At 42.5% G+C, this 10,752-nt stretch overlaps 1 protein-coding gene across 1 annotated transcript; it reads left to right on the forward strand.

The window, feature by feature from the left end:
- Nucleotides 1-427: 427 nt before the first annotated feature.
- LOC136431385 (polycystin-2-like) lies at nucleotides 428-6,085 on the forward strand. Its single transcript, XM_066422738.1, has 8 exons — nucleotides 428-823; nucleotides 1,136-1,350; nucleotides 1,507-1,681; nucleotides 1,821-2,414; nucleotides 2,611-2,841; nucleotides 2,972-3,056; nucleotides 3,160-3,392; nucleotides 3,634-6,085. The coding sequence occupies exons 3-8, from the start codon at nucleotides 1,594-1,596 to the stop codon at nucleotides 4,755-4,757; spliced, it is 2,355 nt and encodes a 784-aa protein (XP_066278835.1). The 5' UTR covers nucleotides 428-823; nucleotides 1,136-1,350; nucleotides 1,507-1,593; the 3' UTR covers nucleotides 4,758-6,085.
- The last annotated feature ends 4,667 nt before the right edge of the window (nucleotides 6,086-10,752 follow it).

The raw sequence follows: 10,752 nt of genomic DNA on the forward strand, positions 1-10,752 counted from the left end.
ATAAAGGTATTTAGTATGTTACACTTCTTGTCATTTTACTGAAGCCTAGTGGCATGTTTTAGATAAAGTTTGGCTGTATGACATCCCTTCACCTTGTCTTAATACAATTCATGTTGAACCTCAGGATACTTCCGAAAAACTCTCCTCCGCTTGGCCAAGTACGTGGCGTGGGTGACCGTGTTCCTGGTGTCCACAAGCTCTGCGTTCTTCGTCCTCCTGTACAGTATGGACTGGGGGAAGGAGAAGAGTGACTCCTGGATGAAGGCCTTCATCCTGTCCTTCATGGGGTCCAGCTGTGTGGTGGACACTCTTCAGGCAAGAATTTTTTTTAATGATATCAAGTATTAACAACATAATGTGACCAGTTCTTAAACTTGTCTTGGAAAACAGAGAAACCTTTTTTCCACGATATAGAGTGACATTTCCTACAGGCTGTTGGCAATATCATGGCGCTGAGTATATCGTTTTAAATCGCTAGTAACGCATTAAAAAGCCCTAGTAACTTTTGGACTAGAATCAACGACAACAATTAATCTATGGTACGTACATTGTTCAATGATGATTATAGCGGTATTTGATCCCGAAAGAAATCTAATCTGAACAGATTTGGGCTTAAAATACTACAACAGATTCGGATTATCATTTGAAGGAACAAGGCATATGGATGTACCGAGTATCGTGGCCAAGTGGTAAATATTTACCCATTCCTCATAGATCTTTGTGCTTGCTGTGGTCCTGGCTGCCATCTTTAGCCTCCCGTTCCTCGCCAAGCCGCCGGCTATTCTGAAGGAAGACCTGCAGCTGAACCTGTGGAACTCAACAGGTGAGACGTCTTACATTTGAATCTTTGACTTCTGATGACTACCTTCTCTTCTTGTGCTATTTTTTCTTACTACAAAATGTCTTTTTTTTTCAACGGTCAAAATATGTTAATTTTTGTATTGCACAGATATGATGATAAACACAATAATTGTAATTACATAATTCAAGATATCTCTGTAAGGTTAACTCTAAGAAAGACTTAATTTGAAAACATTTCGGAAGAAACATCACCAACTAAGGTGTGTCTTGAATATGCTTAATCTTTGTTTGATAACGTTGGCTTTGTTGTCTATCCATGGCTTTGAAATCATAGCACCAAAGAATGTTTATCCACCTGCCAAGCCTGATGGCCAATCAGCTAGGAAGAAGAAGGAGCTGAGTAAGAAGTCAGCCTCGGTACTGAAGGACTTTCTTCTTCTGTTTATCTTCGTGGCCCTCCTCTTCTACATCGCCCAGGCGGACAGAGACCAACAAGCCTTGTTTGAGACACAGTCATTGTCAAACAATATTCTGCATAAATATGATGCGGTAAGCAAAGGGTTCACTACTGCTGGTTTTAACTTAAGACTAAAATCGTATCCCTTTATCTGAATGCATCACTCACAGCCGGCCATATGTACACACACTCATCTGTTCACAAACGTTCATAGACTGTAAGGATGACAATGTAACTTTTGCTTACAGATTAATACTCCAGACAAGTTCTACGCCTGGACTGAGGCCGTCCTGCTGCCGACTCTGTACCCAGCTACCTGGTACAACGGAAGGGACATGAAGTACTTAGACCGACAGTTTGCACACAACACTGGATCCTTCCGCCTTGGTCCTCCACGTCTGATACAAGTTAGACATCTTGCAGGTACGTCTTGAGAAGTTGACATGATCTTCTATCAAGTTCAATGTCTTTATTTTTCTACTGTACAGGCGCTAACAACTCTTATGTCCACTGAAAAAAACATCTGGTACATATCAATAATGTCTTATGTTCATCGCTGCAGGTTCCATGGCGAGAACGTCTGTTGATGAAATCGGCTGGAGCTTTCATTCGGGGAACGTATCTGGCACCTGCTGGCGATTCGAGGTTCAGGAGATATTAACTCATCCAAACGACACATTCGACTGCAGGAATCGCCACTCGTTTGACGTGCCTTTGGGTCATGACTCCGCGGTTTCATTCTTTCGTGTCTTGAAAGAAAACAATTTTATCGACAAGTACACAAAATCCGTGACAATCGCGCTGAACTTCTACAACCCCAGCCTGAAGCTGTTCACCGTTGTGAACATGATCATAGATCGCTCCGGAGTAGGGCATCTAGTGCCGAGAGCAAGCATCACTTCGTTCAAACTGTTTCAATACGAAAGTGATGCTGACTATAAGGACTTGTTAGTGCACATTCTGTTCACACTCGTCCTCGCAGTAATGGTTTATAAGGAACTAGAAGCAATGAAAAACACGGGATGGAAATATTTCACTTCAAAATGGAACGCCCTCGTGTGCATTAGCCTCATCGGTACAGCCACAACAATCTCTATCTTCATCAAGCGATACCTGGTGGCATCTGAAACACTCGAAATGGTCGCCAAAAGTAAAGGTACGTCCAACTTGTTGCTAGTATTTGGATAAACAGCATTCTTGTTTTGTATGAATGATTTCCTCAATCACCCTTTATCCTACAGCCTCATGACACATTACATTCCATTATTTTTATTTAACTTAAGTTTGTAGTTTTTACTTACTAATAGATAAAAGTACCCCTTTGATGACATTTTTTGTCTTTTATCCACAAGGTGAGCTAGGATTTGAACGCTTTGTTGACCTGCAAACTGCTGCATACTGGGATGTTTGTTTTAATCACATCTTGGGTCTTGTTGTCTTCATCAACACCATTTCCTTACTTCGCGTCGTCCGCTTCAGTGAATCAATCGGCAAACTCCTGGCCCTTCCCGGTGTCATGAAGGGGGAGCTGATGTCGTTCGTAGTTGTTGCTGCCGTGGCCTTTATGGCATTTATCAGTTCAGGTAAGTATTCTAAAACCATGCCATATCTTTTGGGCCTTAACTGGCATCACATATTGTAAAAAAAAAAACTTGTTGGTACCATATTTGCCTATCTCCGCGCTGAATGTTGACGCCTTATTTGTCTTTCCAGGATTTCTCATATTCGGAAGCGAAATGGAATCTTACACAGACCTGTACCACACAGCGTTTGCACTCTTCGAGATGATGCTCGGCAGGTTAGTTTTACTAGTCTTTATATATGAAACATGTGGTATCAATTACGCTTCAGCAAGTAGTGCTATCAAGGAAGTTGTCTTATGATGAGTGTTTTGATCCCAGGTTCTTCGCCCAAGACATGTTGGATTCCAATCCCCTCATTGGACCGATCTTCTTCTCCACCTTCATGATCTGCATCTTCATCCTCCTGATGAACTTCCTCATGACCATCATCTGTGACGCCATTTCCGCTGACGTTGACGTCAACCATGACCGTGAACTTGCCGATTACATGTGGAAGAGCTTTGGGGCCATGTTGGGGTTTCACAGCACTCCGAATAAAGAGGAGAGACCAGGTGAAATAAGCAATATTACTTCAGTAGCAACATCGCGTATTGCGTATCTCCTTTCTGCCTTTTTTTTCTAGCGATAACCGTAATACAGTACTTTGTTATGATTTGTATTCATGTGTCATGCATACGTCATGTATTTGTTATGTAGATATTAATGTATTGTGGATTTACTGTCTTTGAAGTAGATGAGAAATCATGTCCAAACTATATGTTTACCATACAATTTCTCAACCCTGTTGCGAAGGTGTCTTGAAGATGGAAGAGCTAAATGCCAAAATATGCATCATTCGAGAGAAACTTGATGAAGGTCTGGACATCTGCAACTCCATCCTGCCTTCGCATCGACAGAAAAGACATCAGAAGGACAAAGAAGTGCCCAGCTTCTTGAAGTATGGCCACTGTAACACTTCTTATTCTCAAGAAAACCAAAACAGCCACATGGGCATGGAGGTCGCTCAACAACCAGCTGATGCCAACGTCAATAACTTTGACATTGATACCGAAATTAAAAACCTGGAACAAGAATATGAGAAAGAAGAAAAACTTCACCATGAAAACAATGAGAATAAACTTTTAACCGAGGTAAGGATGCAGACCAAGCAAATTGAGGACATTCTTTCGAGGGTAAATCGCGGAACCACCAGACCAACTGTGCAGAAGGCGTCCCGGTGTATTCAGATTGAAGCAGCTCCAGGTTCACGTAAGAAGCAAAATTTGACCATTGCCACACATGGTGGTGAACTGCAACCTTCATGTAACATGTGGATCCCCAATCTAAAGCTCACCGCTGAAGACAAGGCTGTACTCCTTAGTAACGACATGCTGACAGACAAACACATCCATGCCGCACAGATGTTACTCCGCCGTCAGTATCCAGGACTGGAAGGTCTACAAGATACGGCAGTAGGAGCGTCCCCGTACGGATATACACGGGTCTCCGGAGAAGGTCTACAGATTCACCATGCTGGCATCCTCCACTGGGTGGTCTCTTCCTCCATAGGTGGACATGTCAGTGTTTTTAACAGTATGCCCAGTAAGATAAATGCATCGTTGGAGCACCAGTTGTGTCAGTGCTACGCGCCACCCGCCAACATGGACACCGACGTACTGACTGTTAAAGTACCATGTGTGCAGGTGCAGGGTAGCAGGTTTACCTGCGGACTGTTTGCCATAGCTTGGGCTGTAGACATCGCGATGGGGACGGATGTGACTCAGGTCAGGTACGAGGAGAGCAGGATGAGAGCTCATCTCCTGGACTGCTTCGAACGCGGTCACCTGTCTCCCTTCCCACAGATCCGTCGGATCACCAGTCGGCGACCCAGTGCTGAACACCGGATCCCTCTTGCTGCCGCAACGCTGCCCATCTAGAAGGCCTGGAGGACTGATGAAGTTTGAGGGGTGTAACCAACCACCATGGCAAGAAAATTAAAAATTTTGGTTAGAAATTATAGCTCCAGTCATCATTGCCCTGAGGAAAGTAGCAGGCGGACTAACAAAATTACGCTTTGTTTGAAAGTTCTTAAAATTTTCCAACCGGATAAATCATTCGATCTATCATAGTTGCTGACATTTCTTTATCATGAAAACTATAATTTTAGTGGTCGTATCATTAATATTTGTTGTTGAATTGGACGTTCAATTTTGCTACCTTAATAGCGTTTTAAATTTCATTTGTACCTATAGCTGTTGAGTATATCCTTACTAGATTTAATGTATATGTTATGATGTGTCATTTTATATCTTTACATTTGAGATATATAACAGAATATTAATGTTGAAATGAGAAGATTGATAAGACTGTAAAAGACTTGTGATGTGTTTCGGGTGAAAATAACGTGTATCAGGATATGTGTATCTTATGTATAATGTTATGGTAAGCTTGTATGTTAGGAATAACGAGACGAATTATGAGCAACCTTTGATTGTTTTATTGTATTGAACTGTGTATATTTTTACTACTGACGTTAAGATAAGTTTGTGGCTTGAATATGGCACCATAAATAGGTATTTATTTGTGTGTTTTAATGAATGAATGAAATGAAAACTGAAAATCAAGAAAAATATTGAAGCGGAGTGACTATGTCTTAATCTATTTAAAGATATGATAGTTTAGTCGCTTTAGAAATTGCGCTTCATGGATACATAACAAAATACACTTGTAAAACATTAATATCATTTTTGTGACAAATGTATATCATAGATGCTATCAATTAAATCATCAATTTAACGGATGACATCAGAAGAAAGTTATCAAGGAATGTACAAGGTTGAAGAAGATATAAAGGATTTGTGACAATAAAGAACTTGCTAATTGGAAAATGACACGTATATTTATTTGCTCGTATTTTGAAATGTAGGCAAAAAGGTGTGCTTTAAAGGAGCATTCCACTCTAAATCGCTATTCTTGAATCAAGTTTGTTTTGTCAAAATTACCATAAGGTTTAGGTTGAATGTAGGGCGAACATTACAGCGATCGAGTTCTTGAATTTCCCGAGGACCCTTTCAACAATGTTTCTTACAAAAGTACTAAAATCTCTTTACACATTCTTGTGTACCTTCCTAAATGTGTGATAGTCATACGACTGATTCCGTTAAGCTTATCCCGTCTACCGTTAGCGAGAAATTATGCCCGAAATTACCAGTAGAAACATTAGTGTCCGTATGGGGGTAGATGAATTTAGAAAAGGATCATTGCCGATGAAAGAAGGGTGCATTTCATTTATTTATTTATTTGCACATATTAAAATCAGTTTGTAGTACATAATTGAAAAGAATAGAACAAAAAAGACACGTGCTGGGGAAGACAAAAAAGCCATGTTGGCTTATACAAAGTCTTCCCCCATCTAGATTAACGAAAAAAATAACATAAATCTAACATGTGTACCTCCCCCCCCCCCCCCCAACATAATCTATCAGAAAGTATACCAGCTTCTGGAGTGGAATGGTCCTTTTTAGTACTGTGACGTTTGTATAGCATAGCTTTTCAGGACTTGATTTCTTCATTTGTCTGCTGATGCAAAACATGGAACAACCTATTGAATCTTTAAGGTAGGCGGCAGCTTAACATATTTTCAGACATTATTTTGGCCAAATGTTTTTCATTATAGGCAATGATTAATATAAGACTGGTTTATTCTTCAATGATCTCTTAGCAGCTATTAAGCTGAATTGCCGAGACACATTACATTTCATTTCATTTAAAAACGACTACTTCATTACATCCGCAACAATTAAAAAATACTTGTTAAAATACGACAATACACACAAGGTAAGCTTCTTATTGTAACACATATAGTCGTGGATTTCTTAAGTGTTCAGAATACGAATCATGTAAGGTAACGCACTGTTCATATACCGGTCAGTTCGGCCATATTGAGTGTCAAGTTTATTTGACGACCGTGTTTGCCGGCCACTGATGTTCCCTCTAGTTGGTGGGAGTAGGTGCTGGAATTGGCCTGATCGAACAAGCTTCTTCGCAAACGACTCAGTGAGAGTTCTACGTCGTGAGTTGAGGGTTGGCAGCCCTAAGAGAGAGCAAGCAGTGGTGTACGATGTGTATTCAACACCCAAGATGACGCGCAGGGCTCTTCTTTGGATTTTCTCAATTCTGTCACTTAGCGTCTTAGGCAGTCCGGGGTGCCAAATCGGAGAGGCATATTCCAAAATTGGCCGAATGTAGGAAACGTACACCGTCATCAGGTCCTCTATGGAGAGATGGAAGTGCTTCAGTTTCTTGAGAAAGTACATGCGCTGATTAGCTTTAGTACACATTGAGTCCACGTGTGAGTTCCATTTCAGATCAGCCTGAAGGATAACACCCAAAACTCTCATCACCTTCACTTGTATAACTTCAATGTTGTTAACAGTAAGAGGAGGGGGGATGCTATGAGTCTTTCTGAATTGGACATGTAACACTTTACATTTCTTCGGGTGTAACTTCATGTGACTCGTGCGAGACCAATGATCCAAGTCGTTCAGGTCCTGTTGCAGGTTTGAAGGACTTGAGGTAGGGTTCCTTGTTTCTAATAGGTTCAGGTCGTCAACAAATTTCCAGCGTTTGGAGGCAGCGGGACGCGCGGCACAGTTAATGTAGGCTAGAAATATCAATGGTCCGAGTAAAGTCCCCTGGGGTAATCCACAGGTAACGTTTAGGCTGTCGGAAAGTGTTCCATGGTAGCGAACAACCTGACTTCTGTTGCTGAGAAAATCTACAATCCATCTCGTCACTGACGGGCGCAGTCTGAGTTGAAGCAGGCGTTGGATTGCAACGTTATGACTTACGCGATCAAAGGCCTTACTGAAATCCGTTGAGATAAGAGAGCAAAGTATCCCAGGTTTGTCCGTAGCTTTGAATAACTCATCAGTCATATCCAATAGACAATGTGTTGTCGATTTGCCCTTAAGACAGCCAAACTGTTGAGCGTCGATCTCAGGAGTAATGTCGGACAACACCCATTGCGAGACGAAGCGCTCGGCTTCTTTCGCTAACAAAGATGTTAGGGAGATCGGACGAAGTTCTGTTAAAACAGGAGGTTTGGTCTTTGGGATTGGGACAACAATCGCGCATTTCCATTCGTCCGGGACTGAACCTTGTTGGAGGGAGGTGTTAAGAATGTCGGTTTACTCAGTTCATACGCAAATTCTTTGATGATTTTCCCTGGTATGCCGTCCGGACCTGCGGCTTTGCGTGTTTTGACATTGAGAAGTTCTTTGTACACATCCCAGGGTTGAACATAAGGAGCTGGAAACGAAAGATCGCAATGACGAGTCCTTCATGGGTCTGTGCACACGTTTCACCATCCTGTTGATCATCCTCCTTGCTTTGGGTTGAAAGTTCACCAAGTCGTGATCACTCGTTCCTAACGGGGGGGAGACGGTCGGAAGTGAGTAGTAAGATGTCAGGTTAGTGATCAGAAGATCTAAAGTGGCTTGTCCTCTCGTGGGTTGGCTAACCACCTGGCGTAGGTTGTGACAAGAACATAATCTTGTTACGTCGACCCGGTTAAAGTCACCAGCGACAGCTATTCCTATGTCAGGGTACTTTACACGAAGTGAATCAATCGCATCCACAAGGTGATCAACAAGTAACTCTTCATGAGCGGAGTTAGGAGGGGAGTACACGGCACATATGGCTAAGCTGGAAACGTTCCGCGGTAGTCGGTACGGCCGAACTCTGACCCACAAACACTCAATTTCGTCAGGGACGGAGATGTCTAGAAGGCTTGACGGGAGGCTGTTTCTGACATAAACTGCGATGCCGCCTCCTCGGCGGTTTGGACGACATTTAGAAAACACAGTGAAACCGTCAACTGACACGAGCTGATCGGGTGTTGCAGGAGTAAACCAAGTTTCAGAAACTACAGCAATATCGCTGTTGTTGCACGATAGGACGGCCTGAAACTCATCCAGTTTGTTCAGTAGCGATCTTGGATTGAGGATCAGAAGTGTTGGCAGTTGGTAACCACGCCTAGGTCTGCTATTGTTTACTTGAGATGGCTGCTCAGCTGACGGAGGAATTTTAGTGACGTCACACTTGATGAGATTGATTGGACGCAGGTGTTGATCACAGTACTTAATGAGTTCATGGCGTCCATATCCGACTATGGTAGGGATTTTACGAGGAAAGTTCTTACCCGCTCGAGAGCCTCGCGGTCGGCTGCGAAGGCGAAGTAATCCCAGCTGACGGAGTTGGTTCTTAAGCTGTAGTCCTGCTGGCGGTGCCGCAGACTTGAGACTGCAGAAGAAACGTGACGAATACAGGAAGAGTCCCCTCCCCGCCATTGTTCATATCCGAGTGGCCACACTGTCTAGGCACAAAAAACACCCAAGAAGCTCCTTTCCAGTCAGCTTTGCAGTCCTGTAACTCCCACAAGTGGTTTGCAGGCTCCTTGTAACACTTATATTGCACTTTATACAAGACTAAGGTGTTAAAACACGGCAAAATAAACAGGAAAGACGGAGAAATAAAAGAAACGCGGCTGCTCTCCAGGAGCGCCACCTATCATTTAATAACTTCGGTTTCCAAATAAACTTTGCACTAAGAACATGTTAGTACTAATGTATATTGCCACGCAAGTTAATAGTCGATATCAACATCCCTATTACGAGTGGTTATTCCCAGAGTGTTGCATACCCACAAAATTTGACTACACCCATTTAGGCCTCATTCAGTACAACAAAAACTCAACCTGCATTTTCAGTGACACCTTTTTCGCGCCTTATCTACCCTTTCGGAAAACCCGAGCGAATTGAACTCCAAACTTCGGATATCAATTCTTCCATAAGCAATTTACTTGCCACTCAAGGTCGATTTTGGGCCCCCTGGTATGTGACCTTGGTACTGTAGCAGAGTTTCGGTTTTTGTATCTTTTTACCTGTGGAACTCTTGTTCATTCTTTTTTGAGAACATTTAACCTAGATCATGTGAAAAAATTGCCAACATTTTCACTACATACAATCTCTTTTTATAGCAATAACAAACTGCACTTAGCTACACCCCCAAAAAGGCACTTTCCAGCTGTAATCGCATGACCGCATCACGCACGATGCCCGGCGGTGTCCGTCCGACCTCGGACTCAAGCTTTCATCAGTTTGACGCTTGAGATCAGTTGGGCTGGCTAAAAGGGATTTTCCCACCGATATAAACACATGTTCATGCAGCTGTTAATTTTTTGGCCACGGCTTCTTAGAGTCTACACGCGGAGTAACACATGAATGAGACCTTAAGTAGAATGTATCAAGTCAATAATGATTAAAAGGAAAGAGTACTATCTTCTTCATCATCCCTGAAAGTTGGGGTGTCTTACGTCAATGCATTAGCCTTTGACACCTATTACATGATGATACATAATTTCACATCTGAAAGCGCCCCCTAGCGCCTGCAATTCAGGAGAGAACAGATTGTGCGGAGTTTAGCGATTCTTGGCAGCAAAGTACGTAAATGGCGGCATATGCGGGCCAGCAATCACGTTTTTGAGCTTGGCTGATAAGAAATCAAAGGCTCACAGGACTAGACAACGAAGCAAAGTGCTGCTTTATGTGCACCCGGGCTTAGTGGACTCTGAGAGTACAGGGAAGCGATCTGGGTAAAGGCACAAAGGAAGCTATCTGAATCGTTCTAAGAAACACAAATAAAGGGGGGGGGGTAGAGACAAAGTGTATTCCATAGCCTTAAACTTGAAGCGGGGCTTCAAGTCCGGAAATGTATTTTAATTGCAATATAGAAGACTGCATTTCAGTGTCGTACGTGCGTCTTTGTGGTTGTTGACACCTAATTTTACAGCACAAAACGAAACAAAAACAAGAAACAGATGCCGGACTTCGTGCTTTTACGATCTGATACCTTAGTCTTCTTTCAAATGGC

This window comes from Branchiostoma lanceolatum, chromosome 3, assembly GCF_035083965.1.
Source record: "Branchiostoma lanceolatum isolate klBraLanc5 chromosome 3, klBraLanc5.hap2, whole genome shotgun sequence".
NCBI classification, from domain to species: Eukaryota; Metazoa; Chordata; class Leptocardii; order Amphioxiformes; family Branchiostomatidae; genus Branchiostoma; species Branchiostoma lanceolatum.